The sequence below is a fragment of the Dendrobium catenatum genome, unplaced genomic scaffold (assembly GCF_001605985.2).
Source record: "Dendrobium catenatum unplaced genomic scaffold, ASM160598v2 fragScaff_scaffold_1676, whole genome shotgun sequence".
Taxonomy (NCBI): domain Eukaryota; kingdom Viridiplantae; phylum Streptophyta; class Magnoliopsida; order Asparagales; family Orchidaceae; genus Dendrobium; species Dendrobium catenatum.
This window is the reverse complement of record NW_021320138.1, coordinates 635,255-656,139: the sequence shown is the minus strand read 5'-3', so window position 1 is coordinate 656,139 and position 20,885 is coordinate 635,255. Positions and strand designations below refer to the sequence as shown.

General features: G+C 33.3%; 2 protein-coding genes across 3 annotated transcripts in view; one reads left to right on the top strand and one right to left on the bottom strand.

Annotated features, from left to right (window-relative positions):
• Positions 1-443: 443 nt before the first annotated feature.
• On the top strand, positions 444-7,466 carry LOC110110004 (arogenate dehydrogenase 2, chloroplastic). Its single transcript, XM_020841270.2, has 2 exons — positions 444-1,557; positions 6,885-7,466. Exon 1 carries the CDS (start codon positions 582-584, stop codon positions 1,539-1,541), a length of 960 nt encoding a protein of 319 aa, XP_020696929.1. The 5' UTR covers positions 444-581; the 3' UTR covers positions 1,542-1,557; positions 6,885-7,466.
• A 2,176-nt stretch (positions 7,467-9,642) lies between these two features.
• The window catches only part of LOC110110008 (calcineurin subunit B), a 17,359-nt gene continuing 6,116 nt past the window's right edge, over positions 9,643-20,885 (bottom strand). The window contains exons 5-6 of one of the 2 annotated variants that reach the window (XM_020841285.2): positions 13,119-13,193; positions 9,643-9,960 (exon numbers count right to left, since the gene is read on the bottom strand). In XM_020841285.2, coding sequence (XP_020696944.1) covers positions 9,910-9,960; positions 13,119-13,193 — 126 coding nt within the window. In that variant the 3' untranslated portion in view covers positions 9,643-9,909. The remainder of the gene's footprint in view (positions 9,961-13,118; positions 13,194-20,885) is intronic. The other variant, XM_020841286.1, reaches the window with a different exon arrangement.

Here is a 20,885-nt window from a genome sequence, read left to right as displayed (position 1 = left end):
CTTAGTGATGTAGGAATTCGGTGATCTTGGGCTCCTTGGATTCGTCTCGTCGAGACGCTCGATTCAAGTATAAGCTCGTTAAAATCAGAGACCGTTTGGTAACTCAAATTGTGGTTTGAACCTTTCAACAGTGCTTCGGGTCCTTTATTCGGACCCATTTGGGCTCGGATTGGGTTGAATTTGGCGTCATTGGGTTCCTATTTCTGAGACGCTCAGTTTGAATGTAAGCTCGTTGAAATCAGAGTTCTAGTGCTCTCGAATTTTATTTTTGAAGTTTGTAACTAGTTTTTTGTCTCGAGATTCGTGCCCGCTCAAGATAATTTTGTAATGACGTACTAATTTGAAATTAAAATTATATATATATATATATATATATAATATTAAAAATTTTATATTAAATATATAAATAATATAAAATAAAGTGATATTCCCTCTCCTCCAAAAACTCTTCTCTCTCTCCAAAATTTAGTATATAGCCCGCTCTAGCTTTACCGCTCCCCTCTCTATTCCCCGCTCGCCGCCGGGATGCGTTGGCTCCAGGATTAGGGTACAGTGCGCCGGTGGTGGGCCCCAAGGACACAATGTTTCTCAACTCCCTCAGCTCCGCCATCTCGTTTGTCCCCGCTGCTGGTCGCCTGCGCTGCCGGCCCCCGGCTATCCGCGCAATGGACGCCGCCCAGCCGTTTGACATGGAGGCTCAGGCCTCTGATCTCATGGATCGGCGCGTACGCCTCAAGATCGCCATTATAGGGTTCGGCAATTTCGGACAGTTCCTCGCTCAAACCTTCGCCCGGCAGGGGCACACCCTACTCGCTCATTCCCGTACTGACCACTCGGCCGCCGCAGCCTCTCTTGGCGCTTCATTCTTTTCCGATCCCAATGACCTCTGCGAGCAGCATCCGGATGTTGTTCTCCTCTCCTCCTCCATTCTCTCTACTGCCACCGTCCTCCGCGCCCTCCCTATCCAACGCCTCCGCCGTAACACACTATTCACTGAAGTCCTCTCCGTCAAGGAGTTCCCCAAAAACCTCCTTTTGAAGCACCTCCCACCCTATTTCGACATCCTCTGCACCCACCCCATGTTTGGTCCTGAGAGCGGCAAAGATGGTTGGGATGGCCTCCCCCTGGTCTATGAGAAGGTCCGCATTGGGGACTACGGCGACCGTGCGGAGCGGTGCAAGAGATTTCTTGATATTTTTGAGCGCGAGGGCTGCCGGATGGTGGAGATGTCTTGTGCCGAGCATGATGCATGTGCTGCCGAGACTCAGTTTTTGACCCATACTGTGGGGCGCTTACTTTCTATGCTAGATCTCAAGTCGACCCAGATTGATACCAAAGGGTATGAGGCACTGCTGAAGCTGGTGCAGAACACAGGCAGCGATAGCTTCGAGCTTTACAATGGTCTGTTTATGTACAATAAAAACTCTACGGAGCTGCTGGAAAGACTGGATATGGCTTTTGATTCTTTGAAAAAGGATCTTTTTGGGAAATTGCATGATGTTCTGAGGAAGCAGCTCTTTGAGGACTCTTCAGAGAATTGATGTACAAGAGTTACTGGTATTTACTGGACCCATAAGTTCCCTGATCGATTCGCAGAAAATATTGCTACAAGTTCTTGTTTCAGGCTCTCATTTTTTCTCTGTTTGTTTTATAAATAATTATTGGAAGTTGTCGGCTTTATATTTTTTACGGTTTAAATTAACAAGTGTTATTCATTTCTCTTTGGTTTTTTGAATGAGTTTTTACCTTTTTGAACCGAAATATTGCCTATTCTTAATTATTTATATCCAGCTTTTTTATATTGGTTGCATAAGCATAAGCCTGCTGCTCTCCTATTAAGCTTGTAACTTTTTTATTCTTTCTCTCTAAACTTGCAGACAAGCATGTTTAATTAGCAATTTTTAAGTTTCAAGGGTATCCAGTGATAGCTTCTAGGTGGTTATGTTTGGGACATTTATAATGGGATAATATGATGGGTAGAAATGATTGGTAAAATATGTCTTGACATATTGGATAAACTTGCAGAAAAGGCTTAAGATAGAAGTGCTCTTAAAAGGCCAACATATGTTAGCTTGTAGAATTCTTAGAGTTTCCAAAGTGAAAATCAATGCTCAAGTTCCTTTTTGCTTCACTGCATAAGACCCAATGTGAAGCAGTGCTTTTATTAAGTATAATTCTCATAACTTATATATATATGAAGCAATATTATTATACACATTGGATAGATAGACATTTAATCAATCAAGTTTAAAAAACATCTATTAATAAATTTAGAAAATATTATTATACATTCAATAACAATTGTAAAACATGGATTATTTAATAAATATCTTAAAGCTTGATATAAAAATAAAAAAGTGATGCACACACCCAATTTGAAGATAAAATTCAAATGTAAAACCGAAAATTAAATTTATTAACAATTTCTATTATACATAGGAATTAACAAAAGATTAAAAGTAGTATAGTGGTTTGATATAAAATTTAGGAACTTCAATTTTGCATAAAAATGTTTAATTCAGAGCCAAAACTAAAGTTAATGCACAAAATCTCAAGTATCATGAAGCAAGCTCTAGATAAGTCATTTGTCATCATCCATTCTTTCATTCACTTATTTTCTTTCTTCTTCAAGTAGCATTTCCTTAAAATCATCTTCTTCTTTTGTGTCAATCCCATCTTCTCTTTATTGAATAGCAACAAAAGTTGATGTAGGTCAAGATGAACTAGCTCTCGTTCTAATGAACCTCTTATTTTCAACCTACTAAATCTTAAAGACTACCTTCTTTCAACTTTTTCTAAGGCCTATTCATTTTTGTCTGCCAAGTTAGATCTTCATCACCAAAACATTATTCACCAACATTCTTCATTTCTCTAATTATTTACTCTTAAAATTGATCAATACAACTCAAACTATTAAATTAATAACATCTCTTAAATTGATTCGATCTTTTGAAAGTTTAGTTGCACTTTATAAACATTAGGTCATATAAATTCTTTTTATCCAACCAATTTCTCTTTTTCATGTGAATCTATAAAAATGAAATCAAATTGAGATTTACAAAATATGTGAATTACTTTATGTAGTCAAAATTAATTAATTATTAACCTTATCGAAGATATTCTAGTTCCTCTCACATCCAATAGCGCTATAAGATAAGCTTGAAATCTTAATTCCCAATTTTGGTAAAGTTGGGATTGATGCACCATGCATCTCCCACCACTCCATTATATTAAAATTTTAGTATTACAATTTAAGGAAAAAATAACAAACCAATAAAAAAGTTTTAAATTTTGCAGAAGTTTCAATTAATAATTATATCTACAAATTTTTTATATCTATTATGGATGACAAATTCAACCATAAATAGACCAGACCACCAATATGATTAATAATAGTGAGCTCTTAATTTACAGCAATTCTTTTATCTGGGTCTCCTACTAGCCTGCTTGCATTTAAACTTTTCATCAATTATCTATCTACTTGTATTTAAAATTTGTCAAGTTGACAGCCAAATCTTTCACCAATGATAGTAACTGACTTGACGTAATAGTTGACACCCAAATCTTTCACCAATGACATAAATGATTTGCCCTTTTTTTCTTTTCATATCCTTTAAATACTCCACTAATTGTATTTGTAATATTTTCCATTACATCTTATCACCATCTATTAATCTTAGCATGTTCACTAATATGCGTGTAATTTTCAAAGCATAAACTCCAACATTCCAAAATATAGCCTGGTAATATTCTCAAACTTTCTTTCCTTTGCAACTAACATTAAATCTAGACTTGCAATACTATTCAGAGGCAAACATATGCTTTAATTTTTTTATTTCTTACTTGTTTATGCTTGCGTGTGTGGAAAGAATTAGCAAAATGGTTGATGATGTATTCTCTCACTAATTATGCTACACTTTTATATTTTCTTATCATATTAAGAATATACCATTATATGAAAAGCCAAATAACTCCAAGGTTTTCTTAATAGTATTTTTCATTTTTTTAGTCTTCCTAATATTTTCCAACATTAGATCTATGCAATAAGCTATATATGCGTCCAATATATTTGTGTCCTCTTATCCATAAGCATTTAACCTATTAGAATTTAAGATATCTTAACATTATAATTAAAATAAATATTTAAAAATAAGATACTACAAATTATTAACCTGCAAGAATTTAATTAGAGTTATTATTTGTTATCACTTGCACCACATTCTCACTCTTCAAATTTTCAATTTCTACATTAAGGAGCTCAAAGAGCTTTAATGCACTTTTCAAATATTCAGATACATCAAATGATTCCATGAATATTGTGTCTAATGGTGAATTATAGCTTAGAAATTTATTAGTAATTGTTCTCTATGATCAATTCACCCATTTAATATAGGGGTGCAACTCTTCTCTTTCCCAACCTTCTTGTGCTTTTCCATGTCATTCTTAGTTGCTTCTATTTTTCTTTTAAATAGAGAGTTCCAACTCATGATAGAACAAGAATTTTAGATTTGATACATATTGTGCAATAGCATCTGCCATATGTTTAAAACTCTCAAACTTTCCTAAATTGAAAGGGATGTTTAATTTGTAGAACCACTTAGCTATGTATTATATAGTTTTATCTTTTAATCTCTTATTTAGGTTTTTGTGGATCCTCATTTATCTCATTTTTTTCCTTTTTTTCCTTTTTTTTTTTCAAATTCTAGATATACGAAATGATCCATAGAACTTCTCGTCTCGAGGAACTTCAATCCAATGCTAGGTGCATTGATATTTCCCATTTCATAACTTGATTCCAATGGTCACTTTCCGCAATGCATGAACATTTAATTTTTTTGTTCTTTAGTAGTCTTTATCATAATGCCCATGTAATGAGATAAAAGCTTATTGTTGTTGTCGACGTCATCATCTTTATCACACTTATTATATTACATACATATATTCTATTTCAATTTTATCGCTTCTTGATAAGCAAGTAACTCTTTCGTTACATCTCATGGAACTTCTTGCATGTAATAACATTAGTCCTTTTGGATGTTTCAAAAGTACCAATAAGATATTTTTTGGTTTGAAATATACCTAATTTGTCGCTTTATCACAATAAATACATATTAAGCAAAGAGTATTCTAACTCTTATTTTAACTTCGTATAATTCCAAGTTGGATCTTTCTTCGTACTTAGAATCAACCATAACTAAGTTTTCGTCACATAAGATCACCATTATAATTTTCTAATTCCTAAGAAAATTTCAATCACATTAGTTTTAAAATTTATGATAACAATCATTATGGCAATAGTCAAATTTTCATATAAAATATTTAGCTGAAAGTACAAAAAAGTGCATAAAGAATTGCTTATTCACACCTTAAAAACTGTGAATATTATTTAGTTACCATTTCACAAAAATATAACTACCTTTAAATAATAAAAAAATTCATTGGAAATTTCTTATATTGAAAGTGTAATATATTTATTAAAAATATATAAAGAATATTTTGTAAAATTTACTATGATTTTTATAAAAAATATAACATAATTTTTTATATTACAAAGTAACCTTATGTACTGGTGATCAGAGATGGAAAAGGTTGAGCAAGAAAATTGAGGGAGAAGGTCGAGCCAGAAGTTTGCTCTCATAAATGTGTATTGTCTGTTGAATGTTGGCTGCTAGGATATGACCAAACGTTGCTATTGATGAAGAAATGTTGCTTTTGATGGAGGCAGAGCCGAGTGTTGTTGCTACTTATGCAGATAAAGAAGAGTGTAATTGCTGCATGCTGAACTGCAAGTGTGTTGCGATGTTAGAGATCACTATTGTGATTGTTAGCCTTGAGTTTCTCCCTCCCTTTTATTCCACCTTAAATCAAGGTCCTACTCGAACCTAAAACCTATGGTAGAATTGCAAAACCCACAAGCACTTTTCGAAGTGCTTTCTCCCTCTCTGCCTACTCTCCGGGTATGAAACAACTATGAAGTGCCACCCGATCACATTGTCTTGCTTGAATTTTGAAGTTTGTTTTTAATAACCCTTCTCAATCTTAACCATGATGGTTGTTAGTTGAAGATTTCAGCTATTTGTCTTTATTATTTTGGTCTTTGGATACCTAGAAAATTGAAATTATCAATGTCATGACTTATTTGCTTGGAAATAGAATTTAGTGATGTCATGATTGATTTAGGCTTCATTTGGGACGGCTTTCTTATTGCTTATCAAAGCAGCTTTTTAATACAAAAGTTTTCTTTTTTTATTAGAAAGATGCTTTAAGAAGCATCAAAAAAGTTGTCTCAATCGATGCCTTAATCATTTTACAATCAGCTGAATTTGTTAATCATTCATTAGTAAACTGTGGAATTGCTAAAATTTTAAATTTTCTTTAATATGAGTTGTTTTTGTAAACTGTTAAAGTGCAAATGGAACTATGCTAAGCCCAGCGTAATTTATAAGTTATTCTGGAATTAATGGACCAAATGCGTCAATTTTGTGTATTGTTTTCAAATTAATTATGCACAATGGTAACTTGATAGTCCTTGAAAAACAACTCTGCTATTCAATGAGAACAATTCAATCTCAGAATCTCTCACTACAGCAGCATATGAACTACACTATGACTACCGTATTATTCATCTTTCTAATGAAATTTTCTTTGAATTTCTTTTGCATTACTTCTGAAACGCTGAAGAGACTCTGATAAGAATCTCCTACCGAAGTTGAACAACAATTCTTTGTATTTAACACAAAGTAGAAAGTTTTATTTACTAATGAAAATAAAGATTTTATTTTGTGGTTGATGGTCACCCTCTTAAACATTTAAAACTTTGTTTTTCATTGTTATGGGTCTGTTCATCAAATGCTTTTTGTTCTTTTTACCCTTTTTGTTTGCAGGAGAAGTATAAAGAATTATTGGTGAACTAGTGGATTCAATTTCCTCCCATCAATTAGGGAGTCAATTCAGGTCAACGGATCGGGTTCGGGTAGAATCCGACTTGACCCGGCCTTAAACGGGTAGACACTAACCCGACCCAATTTTACAAACGGGTTAAGATTGTCAACTCAGACCCGACCCGTGCAGATTACCGATGCGTTATTTATATTCCAAGGTTTCCAAAAATAGTTCCTTTTTAGTGTCTTTATCAATAAAGTTATCTAGCTTTTATTTATACACGTGTTGCAGGTGCTGTCTTAAGTATCTTTGAGAAATTAAGTATGCAATTTTCTATAATCAACTAAAATGAGATCTACAGTGAAGACAACAAGAGCCTACTCCCAATACAAGCTTGAGATATGCTTTGGACTTGTTCTCCTTTTTCTTTCTCTTCTTCCCCTAATCATTTTTGTTATTGATTATACAGTGTGTTTAGTCAAATTTTTGTGTGAGATTTTCTTGATTTTGCTTCTTATAGTTGTTAGTGGAAGACCTTATTTCTTTCTTCTGAATTAGATTGTATCGTGTTCAGTTTTGATCGAAGGTAGTACATAATTGTTTTGGATTTATAACAAAAGTCCTGCTAGTTTTGCATGCATCTTGCATGTTTTTCTACTGTTCTTGTTAAATCTTTATTAGATGCTCCATACACTTTTTTTTTTTTAGATGCTCCATACACTTTATTGTAACGAGAGTCTAAATAAAATTTTTCTTTAGTTGGTTATGATTTGATGAAAGTTTCGGCTATTCAATCACTTCAAAACCAAACTTTGATGCCTTATAGTATATTTTCTTCTTCTTTTATTTTTGTTTACCAACAATCGTCTCCCACCAACTACAGTCCCTCCAGCATCGTTTGGCCGCTCAACTATAGTCCTTATGACCTCTATCGCTAGCCAACTACGATCCCTCGGGCCAACATCACTTGCCGACTATAGCCCCACCGATCACTGTCTCACACCAACTATGATCCCTCTGATTTCCGTCGCCCGCCAACTATGGTCCCTCCGACCTCTGTCGTCCATCGATTACGATCCCTCCAACCATTGTCGCCTACCGACTACAGTCACTCCAACCACTATCGCGCCACCGACTACAGTCTCTTCGTCCTTCGTCACTCACCAATTATCGTCTCTCCAACTACTGTTGTCTGAATACGATCCTACCGTCATCCAAATATGATCATATCGACCAAACAGACAGGTCAACACTCTCTTGAGAACAACTCTCATATCATTAGATTTTTCTAACTCTCACAATGTTATATGCTCTATATGATGTATATTTGTTACATCGAGTCAAGGCCTTCCTTCTAAGGAAGAGATTCATTTGTAATCAACAATAAATACTAGTATAATTATTTTAATTGTGTCATACCCCATAATTTTTCCCTGAAATTTAATGCAAAAATCTTGATGCCTCTTATGACTCTTGCATCCCTCTTTCTTATATATCTGTGTTGTATCTTCGTTCTAATTTTGGATGCTAAATTTTATATATCATCATAAATGTTTCAAGACATAACAAAGTTCTTAGTGTATTTTGTTCTATGTGATTAACTTGTTCTAGTTTTAAAAAAAAAATGGGATTTGAGCATTTGACTAATCCATTTGTGTTTTTTTAGCATAATCACCAATCAAGTCCTCAATTTGTTAGGCAATCCTTCATCCCCACCCAAAAACAAGAAGGAACCAATGCTCACACAAAAGTTTATCTTTACTTTATATAAGCAATTAGCATTATTATATTTTAGGGCTTCTAAGAAGAGTTTTGTGAAGCTCATAATAAACATCATATCTAATTTATGGAATCCATTAATTTTTTTTTTCTTTTTTGAATTGTGAATTTTAATTATTTGTATGGACTTTTTCTCTGAATTTTAGCAAATTTCATCTTTCTTCAAAGGGCAGAAAATTATCATAATAATAAAGATCAATTCTGTTTAAAAACAAGATTATTTTGTAATTAATTTATTTCATTGGATCAAACAATGTGGTAACTCATTATTCTTGCTATTAACTCATCAGTAATTTGTGGATTTAGGCCTTTATTTAAAATCCTAATGATATGAACAAGATAGAAAAATGAATTAGATATTAAAACAAATGCAGAAGAAATCTAAATCCATTTCCTTACTGCTAAATGTTAAAGTAAAATATAGATATGAGCTATTTTATGCAGATTTGAATGCACAATAATAATGCTAATATTTATAAAAAAAAAATAGAAGAAATCTTAATGCTGTGAACATTCCAACACACAATGAGTAATGTTTATTTCTTAGGATTGCAATCAAATTCACTCGGGCTTCATTTCGGACTGCTTTTTTATTGCTTCTTAAAATAACTTTCTAAAATAAAAATTAAACTTTTATACTAAAAAATTGCTTTAAGAAACAGTAAAAAAGCCGTCTCAAACAAAACCTCAATGTTCAAAACAAAGAATAAACTCCTCTCTCGCTCTGTTTTTTAAAACAGTTTTTTAGTTAAAAAATTTCTAGCTCAAAAATTTTTTGAACTTAAAAAAACTATTTTAGAAAGCATTAAGAAAGCTATTGTCCCGAACGGAACTTAAATTTTTCATCTCTAATTATTGCTACTAGAAAAATGAGTAAGATAATCAGAGCCACAGCAGAGCAGCACACAACATATAACAGATCTTCTGAAAAACTCTAAGAAATATATGGATGTCATTTCCATGACTTCACATTGACAGAGCTAAGAACAAAAATCAATGCAGATATATTATGAAACTTATCAATGGCTTGTCCTTTATCACATTATTAGCAATGTGACACTGATCTGATAATCAAGTATAACACAATGCATGAATAATGAAAACAAGTTATCAAAAAAAGCAAGAGAAGTATCCATTCTATGCTCGAGAATCAAAATCATACAGAAACTTGCTTTCTTATAGCAGCGAAGCTAAATGTGCCCATGAGCTTGGTCCAAGGTCTTGTATGTACAGAAATATTGTCAGCATCTAGTCCACAGGAACTTCGACCTCCATTTTCATGTCAGATTTGCCGAGTATCTGAAAAGTTTTTATCCATGAAATACTGCTTTAGCATAAAAACCAAATGCAGAAAATAGAACCAAATGAAGCAAACAAAGGCTTCGTTTGGGATGCCTTTCTTACTGCTTCTTAAAATAATTTTTTAGTATAAATTTTGTATTAAAAAGTTGTTTTAAAAAGCAATAAGAAAGCCGTCCCAAACGAATCTCCCCCAATCCATTCATACAACATGCATACAATAAAGAAAAAGCATAAAAAACAAGCAGGATGGTTCATGTACAAAGAACATCAAAATTTTTTCATCAATAGATGCATTTCCTGATAGTTAAGATTTTACAAACTTTTTCATCCATCACTGATACACAGGCTTTTAACATTTTCAAAATGTAACCTCGCATTGACTCAGATGACAATGACAAAACCACAAATTTCTCTTCCATGATGCAACGCCAATTCCTACTTCATTAAATGTATATGTCTAACAAGTTCCTTAGGTTGACATTGTGACAAAATTTTGATCAAAATCAAATGAAGACCAAGAATAAATACATCAAAGATTACAATCACGAAACACACAAGTTTATGCCGGTGATATTCACCTACATCCACAGTCGAAGATAGATCAAATATTGCACTAAATTTTAATAGAGTATATCAAAGATTTATTTTAATATATTGAACATAATAACAGATATATCACTATCTCTATATCAGTGATTAGGAGGGCATGCAGCCACCTCCAAGGAGACAATGGCTAAACATGGCCAAGATGATGTTGTTGCTGCTATTATTATATTCCATTCTCGGCTTTGAGAGCTTCCTCTCTTATGTCCAACTATGATTGAAAACTTAAGCCCCTCTCCCTTCTCTTTCCCTCTTTCTATTTTGTAAGTGGTTGCGAGATGCTTCAACAAAATGGAGCAATCTTCTTATACAATCCTCAAAGGTAGTTCGTAGCAATTTGAATTTATAAGATGATGGTGGTAGGTATCATAATGAATTTTTTTTTTTATAAATACAGCAACATCAAGCCTTTGTCCCACTACGTGGGGTCAGCTACATGAATCCTTTTTCGCCATTGTGCCATGTGAAAGTCAAATTCTCATTTAAATCTAATAAAGAAAGATCATTTCTAATATTTTTCTAAGTCTTTTTAGGTCTACCTAAATGAAATAGAGGATAATAAATTTATAGGACGTAAATAGAGGATAATAGGTAGGAAACCTAAATGAATTAAATTTAATATATATATATATATATATATATATATACTCATATTTTTAATTTGGGCGATTAAATTTTGGGCAGTTTCAAAATTCAATCAACTAATTTGAAATTTGAATTCTTTCCTAATTTATCATTCTATTTTTGGAAAGTTACGAAATCCATTTTATTTGAATTTCAAATTCAAATAGAATTTATTTGTTTATTTCCTAAATCCTAATCCCAAATTAAGTAACCACAATTGAGTGCATTAAACCCATATTCCCCTTTGGATGCCACCGGCCCACCTCACTTCCACCTTGGCTTTAATTAATCATTATTTCCTATTCTCCCAATATTGCTTTTGGAAACTAATTTCAAATCCCTTTACATTGCTTCCATCAGATTTTTTTTCCTAAGCTCTATTTCCCAAATCAATTCACTGGTTTTGGAAATAGAAATTCATCAGATTTTTCTATTCTTTTTTACCGTCCCCCTCCTCTAATTGATCCAGATTTCTTCCCTAATCAAGAACCGGTGGATTGGAATCTTTCCTCTCAGCTTTTCTCCCTCACCATTAGTTCTAGCCATTTATTTCCTTCCCAAAACTGAGAAGTGGAATAAGGAAATAATTCTCAATTCTTCTCTACAGCCCGCCACTCCTCTTCACTGAATTTCTCCACTCCCTCTCAATCCCGTGATCCCCTCTTCCTCCTTTATTCCCCACCTAATTTCTAAAGCCTTTTCCTCATCTGTTTCCTCTACTTCCTAAGCACAAAATCTAAGAACTTTTTCTCAGATTTCGGAGAGGAAATCTGAGGTTGTTTTTCAACCCGTACTACTTGAACTTGAGATTTCCTTCTCAGGTTTTAGAAAGGAAACCTGAAGTAATTCTCAGAATATTGGGAAAAGGCGTGAAGCTATTCTCCACCTCCAATTCTCTCAGATTTTGTGAGAAAAATCTGAAATGTTTCAGATTTCCTGATAGGAATCGTAACAGATTATTGCTTTCAAGCTCTCCCTAGCAAAGCCATCATTCTCGTTCTACATCACTAACATTTGGTTGTAGAACTTCAGAAGAATTATCATTCAAAGAATAGGTTGTTATCATATCTGAATTGTCATGCGCCTACTCATTTATAGAATAAATATTTAATACTTATTATTATAAAATTTCCACATTATTAATGATAATCTCCATTATTATGTTTTCTTTTATTATTCTCTTCTCTGGTTATATATATAAAAGAACATATTTATTTGTGCCATAATTATAATTGATTAAAGGCATAGTCTTTTGCAATTCTCTCTCCTTTCTAATATAGTATAAGCCTAAACATATTCTCGAGTTTAGTGAGATTCATTATAGCCTCTACCACACGAACTCCATTGTAGAACTTCTTATCACGTAATCACCAACCCAAAATCACCCCTTGTAGATTCTATTCCTAGCTCACTTAAATTCTCTACTACTCTATATTCTATGCCTAGTTTACCCTTCTAGCTGATCTCTTTGTTGTATTCAATTTGAAGAAGAAAGAACAAATAAAGAGCATGCTTTGGGCAAATGAAAATATAACTTTTACAAAAATTACAAAGCAAAAAAAAAGGTAATTCGTTCGATATTACATTGGCTCAAAATGTATGTTCCTAAGTTTTGTAGACCACGTTCACGTCTTGATACACATCAAAAATACTAATGAAAGTATGGGGTAAAGACAGATGTGTTCAAAGCCAATTAACTAATTGCAAGGAAAATAATGTATAGCCATAATCTATACTGAGACTTAACTTTCTTACAAGATTTTTATTTCATTTACGCTCATTGTAAAAGAATTATCATCAAAAAGTTTCTTTATCATAAACTATACTAGCTTATAGTCGTATTAAACACAACTAATTTACATTAATTAAGATATTTTTTTGGCATTATATACATCCACCTGATTAGCTGAGTAAGCCAAACTTAGTACCTTGATGAAATCATCCAACACAAGTGAAGCATCTCTTGTATAACCTGATTCTTCCAACAGATGGCTCAACACTTGCTGTGAATCAAAATTGAAGTGACCTTAGTTTCATTCTGAAATCCGACATTTACAACGAGTATTAAAAATATACATGTAAGAAAAATTTGTCCAAATTTGATCAGAGCTTTTATTGATACACATCTTATGGTGCTAAAATTCAATGACCCAAATGAGTACAAACTACAAAGGTATGAATTTGTATTAAGGAGAGGAAGGATAGGTTAAAAAATATTATTTTTCGTGTATTCTTCTGCAAATTGAGTTTTAAGTTGAGTTGGTAGGCTTCAAGTCTTGAAGAGAAATATTTTTAAGGAATAAAATGTAACTTGGAGGTCATTTGGAGTAAGAATTGTGTTGCTAAATAGGCAATTATTATAAATTATTAAATTGTTATTTTTAGGTGATTTACAAAAGAACAAGACTTGGGTAGATTGAAATAAAGAAATTCACCAAAAAATAATTCTATAATTGCATAAAATACTCAATTTTTAATTCAAGAAGATAATTTTATGTTAATCCTTTACACATAAATTCATAGGCATTTAACCGTGTAGGTAAGATGTTAGCATTTATTCATATTGCCAAGCACACAATGTCGTCCTATTAGATATGATAAAATGATTACACATTTTTAAAGAAAAATAATCATATATATAAAGTATTAGAAGCCATTTTATAAAAATGATGTATTTCAAAGTAGGGAAATGTGCACTTGTAAATTACAAATTGCTCATAATTGAATTAAATTTTAATGATGAAAGATATGTATCTCAAATATTCAGCAATAAAAATGCAATGACATTAAAAAACGATAAAAATGTGGATAGGTTAACAATGATATGTTTATTATAAATATGTAAGTAGGGAAAAAATGGTGAGCCCATATGAGGCAAATGGGTCTTTAAGTTGATAGATTTATGATACACATATAAGTAGGGCCATAAAGATGAGCCCATATGTAGGCAAAAGAATCCTCAAGTTGATATATTTATGATACTTGTATAGGTAGGACTACAAATGTCAGCTCATATTGAGATAAAAGAGCCCACAAATTGATATATTTATAATAACCTATACATGTAGGGCGAATGGCTATCCCTTATGAAGGCAAAAGAGTCCTCAATATGCAGCCTTCGAGCAAGATTTCCAACCATATCATATGTCGCGTGGCTTTGATGTAATTCAGTGTCTTATGATGGTCATTGAACATGGATCCAAATATATGGCATATTCTAAAACAAAGTTAATAGGTTTCATATTAAGAACAAATGAAAAAAAAAAAAAAAAAAACATTTCTCTAACGAGCATATTTGTCTCTAAAGTTGTCACATGTAAGCCTAACTGGCTGATGAGGACATCAGTCCAAGATTTCGACATGTGTACCATCGTCGGAGTCGTAGATCGACGGCTACGTTCCAGAGTCTTTATTTTTTATATATATTGTATTTTATTTTGTTCTTGCATTTTCAATTTTCCTAGTTTACCCCTGCGGGTATTGAGTCATTATTGTAGCCCCGAGGGCATTTGTGTCTTTCTGGTTTTCTTTCATTTTGGTCTATTTATAGGAGGCCTCTTGCATTGTAAGGGAGGATGATTAGTGAATAAAATTTTATTTTCCATTGTTGATCTCAAAGTGAGTTCATGAGAGGAGAACCCTTAGTGGTTGAAACTGTGAAAGCAGTACCCGCTAAACTTCGGAGGATTCCAAGGTTCGCAGCTCCGATCTTCTTTTCTTTTTCTTCTTTCCCCTCTCTTCCCACCACATCTCATAGCCACCTACCCGCCGGTCTCCTACACCCCTTCCCCTTCACCTCCTCACAAAACCGAGCCCCCATCACTTGTTCGCCGGCCTCCTTGGCCGGGCAAACCGCCGTCCAGCCGCCGGCCTGCCCTCCCATCTCCCCCCTGCTTGTTCAACCCGCCGGCCCATCATCCATAGTCTCCCAAATTTGAATTTTGAAATTCAAATTTTGTCATAATTACTTTCCTAAATTTCCTCTATGCGATTTAGGAAAGAATCCTTGTTGGCAATCAATCTATTTTGAATTTCAAATCCCTTCCTATGAGAGTTAAGTCCCATTTGGAAGTTTCTTATTATTTAAATCAAATCTGAAATTAAATTCAGATTTGATTAAAACATTAACTTCCCTGGGGGCCCACATATTAAACACAAAACCCCTCTCTCCCCTCTCTACATGGCCGGCCCCCCCTCTCCCTCATAATTTCTCTCTCCAAATTTCATTAATTTTTCTCAATCAAGACCTCTAATTACCTCCCATTAATCCTTTTATTTGAATTTGAATTCAATTAAAACCCTTCCCTCCAATTTCACTAAATCTGAGAATTAATTTCAGATTTTCTACTACTCCTCCCTAAGCCCACCACAACCAAGCCGCCCCTTCTTTCCCCTCTCCCCACCACCTCCAACCCGAGCTCTCTTCCCCCCCCCCCAACTCTCTCCACCTCCTCCCATCAGAGATCTCTCAATCCCCCCCCCTCCTCTTGGCCGATTTTCCTAAGTGACGGCTCCTCCACGTTTACTCCACCGCTACATATCACTTCCGTCTTGATCATGAATAGCAGATCCGGAAGTTGATCACGGCCTATTAATCAATTATTGCGGGGAGATCGACGTCATCCGGTCACCCTTCTTTGACCCCGAATTCGGAGCCGAGAACATTGTCAAGGAATACGTTGACCGTATCGTTCCTCACTTGGCGGAAGTCTTCAACGAGCAACGACTTAGTGAAGAGTGGAAGATCATTGGACGACTACCCGTTTCTCCAACCCCGGCTCCTTCCTCGGCGACTAGCCCCCTTGGCATCACGTGTCTATTAGTGGCATCCCTAAGCTTGTTTGCAATTCTCCTCCGCTAAGCCGAGCGATATCAAGAGTGTAAGTGAGGGACCTCGAGGTGAATAATCTAGATCTTAAACTGAGGATTGTGTTATCGGCCATTTGCTCTACTTACTTATTTTGTTGATGTAATTTTGCAAGTGTCCTATTGCTCTTAATTGTAATCAATTGTCATTACTTAGTTCTTCCGTGGAATTTTCTAAAGATCTATCTTGACAACACATTCGTTTATGTTTAACTATGCCAAGTTCACAATTTATTAATTTTCATAAAAGCAATTTTTGTGTCATCTTCATTGTATCACATCACTGGCATAGTGTATATTATGATAGACGTTAAACATCTTTTAAGACATTCAACAATAATCTTACCTCAAGTTTTATTATGCTAGTTATTATTCATAAAAACCCAATTTCTAATGATTAAAAGTAATAAACTAGACAAGTTTATGTTTTATTTTAAAGATTTAATGTCATGATTAGCATACCATGCTATTTCTTTTTTTTCAATATTGAATTTTGATTTAAAATTCTTATATTACTGAGCTTTTAATCTCATCAGATATTACTCAAAAGGATATTTCAGGTAAGGTAAAGATAAGGTTGGTCATGAATAAGGATCACGTTTTAAAGCATCTTTTCTATATTTTAATGTAAGATACAACACATTAAGGTATATATATATATATGATAAAATTTTCATGTTATGCAAGCAAACAATGATGTTTATTAGAAGCATTGTAATTGAATGGACAGAATATTTTAGAATGCTTCCATTCAATTGACATATTAAACATTAAATCTCTGAGTTAGGAATTGCTTCATGATATGAATGAGCCATTCATGTGATTGAATTGATCACTCACTCTATTCTAAATGGTAGATCTCAAAAAGCGAGTCATGGTAGATTCAATCAACTGAGTTGTACCCACCTTTATTATGCTTTAGACTGAGAGGAGACCATCATAGGGTTTGACATCATACCTAGCATTGCTTTTTTTTTTTTTTTTAATACCTAGCATTGCTTGTCATTACTATGGGTTATCTAAACATTTATCTTACATGCACAAAAAATAAAGGAATCCTATAGTTAGATCTACATTTTACAACATTATCACACATGCATCTCATAGCGAACCAAAAATGATTTAGCTTCCAAAAATCAAAATATAGTGCATTTGTGTAGCTATGGCTTCGCAATAGGATAGGTCGAAAAGTGATAGACATTAGTAATATTGATAAGAGAAAACATTATATTATTGAAAATGTTCTATTACTAATGACTTGTAATATAACTTATTTAGCATTAGCCAATTGTGTCATATAATTTTTTATATTGAATTTCTATCTACTACATGTATATTCAAATTAAATAGCAAAGTCATTGTAGAATAGGGTTGTCAATTCGGGTCAACCCATCGGGTTCGGGTCGAACCCGACCCGACCCGCTGGACCACTGGACAGTGGACGCGCGCGAGTTCGCGAGACCTGACGCAGACGCGAAACGGGTCAATTTGGGTTGACCCGCGGGTTGTCAGGTCAACCCGAACCCGACCCGTTTTTTCAAACGGGTCAAAAATCTGAACCCAGACCCGACCCGTTTAGTAAACGGGTTGACCCAAACCCAAATTTTTCCGGGTCAGGTCCGGGTCGGGTTTCAGGTCGGGTCGAAACTTGACACCCCTATTGTAGAATGATAGTATAAACAATATCTAAATGCTTAATATTAATACTATCAGCAAATCTATTTAATGTCGTGTTTAAAACTGCACTAGATGATTCTTCTCTATAGCATAAAATAGTAAAAATACTATGACATGCAAGTATGTTCACCCTTCAGAAAATTACTCGGTACTTAGAAGAGTGCCAAAATGGATTATACAAATGATAACAAATTTGACGCATGTCAGTTAAAAAAAATAAGATAAAGCATAATTTAACACCTTTAAAACTATCATCATCTAGCACACAAGTGTAATTCTATTGGCTAGTTTAAGACATTTGTAATTTTGATTCAAAGAAAGACATGATGCGTGATTTTTATCATTCAAAATGATCATGGAGGAACATTTTAAAATGAAAACTGTGATAATTTTTATAACGAGCTAGGACTTGCATATAATTTCTTTACACCTAGAAGACCTCAACAAAATGGTGCAGTTAAGAGAAAAAATAGAACACTTCTTGAGGCAAACCAAGCTATAACCAATGAATACAAACGACCTAAATATTTCTAGGCAAAAGTTGTGAATAATGCATGTTATGTGTTAAATAGAGTGAACATCCACTCTATGCTAAATAAGACATCTTATAAGTTATTTAAGGGTAAGACGCATAATATAACCCTCATATGTGTTTGGATGTAAATATTTTGTGTAAAAGAATGAAATATCAAATTTGGGCAAGCTTAATGCAATCTGAAGAGGCGACATTTTGAGGATTCTCATCCACTAGAAAATCATCTAGGGAGTTCAATAAGATTTTAATAGAAGAAGAATCCACCCATGTTGCTTTTAATGAGTCCTATACTCAATATCAAATTAAGAAGCCAATATAGATGAGAAAGTCACTAAAAATATGTAGTATATTAAAATAAAAAATAAATAAATAAATAAAAGAATCACTATGGAGGTATGCATCTAGTCATCCTAAAGATGACATTTTAGAGAACCCTCTTTAGAAGTTAAAACTATGAAGGCACTTAGACATAAAAGTGAACCGCACTATCTTTATCTCATTGATTGAGCTAACTAAAATTGAAGATTGAGTTATCTGACAAATTTTGGGTTATAGTTATGAATAAAGAATTCAATTAATTTGTCAGAAATAATTTGTGGGACTTCCAAGACTAACAGGGACTATATGAGTATTTAGAAACAAATTAAAAAACTATGAATCAGTCATCAGAAACAAAGCTAGACTAATAGCAAAATGATTTAGTCAGATAAAAGGGGGGGATAGAATTTGAAGAAACTTTTACACCAGTAGTAGCCGATCTTGAAGCTATTAGATTACTGCTTGCATCTGCATACTTCAAAATGTTTAAATTATACAAATTGTATGTAAAGAGTGGTTCTTGAATGGAGTGCTTACATTTGTATGCAAACTTTTACATCAGTAACCTCAAATTTTTATGGAATGTGTTTTGAGCCATCCTTAATCTCATAAAATTATTTCATAAATGTTTTAAGTCATTTAAACCTAAAACAAAAAACAATAAGTCTAAGGCCAATAAAATAATAATAAATAACTAATCTAGAATAAGAACATTAATTAAAAATATAAGAATGAAAAAAATGTAAGACTTCATGGAGTTCTCTAACTCTTTGCATAAACTCATAGAATAATTTATGTAAAAGAAATCGAAACGAAAACTTGAATTTACATAAGTTTTAAATCCTCTAGATCTTAAACAATATGATTTTCACAATCTTTAATCGGAAGAAAAACATACCTTGATTCATTTTGAATTCGTCGAATTTCGAACTACGGTTTCTCTCTCTTCTCCCTTCACTTTCTTCTATTATGAGTTAGTCCTCTATGGAGCAAGATAACTCCTCCTTATGAGAGAGAGAGAGAGGACCAGTAGTTATTTCCTACGGATTTTTCATAATAACCCCTCATGAGAGTTATTTTACAATAACTCATTATGAGTTATTTTACAATAAACGCTCATATGAGTTATTTTACAATAACTCAAAAGAGTTATTTTATAATAACCGCTCATAGGAGTTATTTGATCAAACGGTCCATAAACGAATGATCAAATTATCTTTTCTTGACCAATAGGATTTAAACATAAATAATTAAATTGTAATAATTCAAATATATGGGCCACATAATGATTTATATAATTAAATATATATTCTTAAATAATTATTGCGACGTCTCGCATAATTAATATATTTAATTATTCTAACATTCTCCCACTTGGCCCATATGAAATTATTCAATTAATAATTTAATTAACATAAGCGCAATATATAAATCCTTTTTCTTAAATTGGTCAAATCATAAATTCATTGTTAAATACAAAATTAATACGAATCATGGCGGTCATACACCATTAGTTCGATGCATTTCCTTCCATGTATCACGATACTAATCTTATACTTAATATGAAGCATAATAAGATACACACATAATGGTCAATCAATAATGTCTTTATAAAGACAAATCCCGTCAATATTCACATAAACATTTATGTGTACACATCATAATAAACAGGATACACTAATTATCAGAAACAAACTAAAAGAGCTCAAAGTATCAAAAGATATAAAGAGCAAATAAACATAATTTTAATAAGGATTTTCAGTAATGCCCATCCTAACAACATGTTCATGAAATGTCTTCGGTGGCAACCCTTTAGTTAATGGATCCGCAATCATAAAATTGGTGCTAATGTGCTCAAATGATACTCTTTGTTTCTGAACTTCTTCTTTAACGGCAAAGTATTTTAATTCCATATGTTTAGCACCCTTTGAATATTTGTCGTTTTTAGAAAAGAAGACTGCTGCGGAATTATCACAATAAATTTTCAGCGGCTTGGCAATACTGTCAACAACTCCAAGTCCTGAAATAAAATTCTGTAGCCATAATCCTTGAATTGTGGCCTCAAAACATGCCACAAATTCAGCTTCCATTGTGGATGCAGCAATGACGGACTGCTTCGCACTCTTCCAAGATATTGCTCCTCCACTTAAGAGAAACACATATCCAAATGTGGATTTTCTAGAATCCAAACATCCAGCAAAATCTGAATCTGAATATCCAATCACCTCAAGGTGATCAGATCTTCTAAAAGTGAGCATGTATTCCTTTGTTCCTTGTAGATATCGTAAAACTTTCTTTG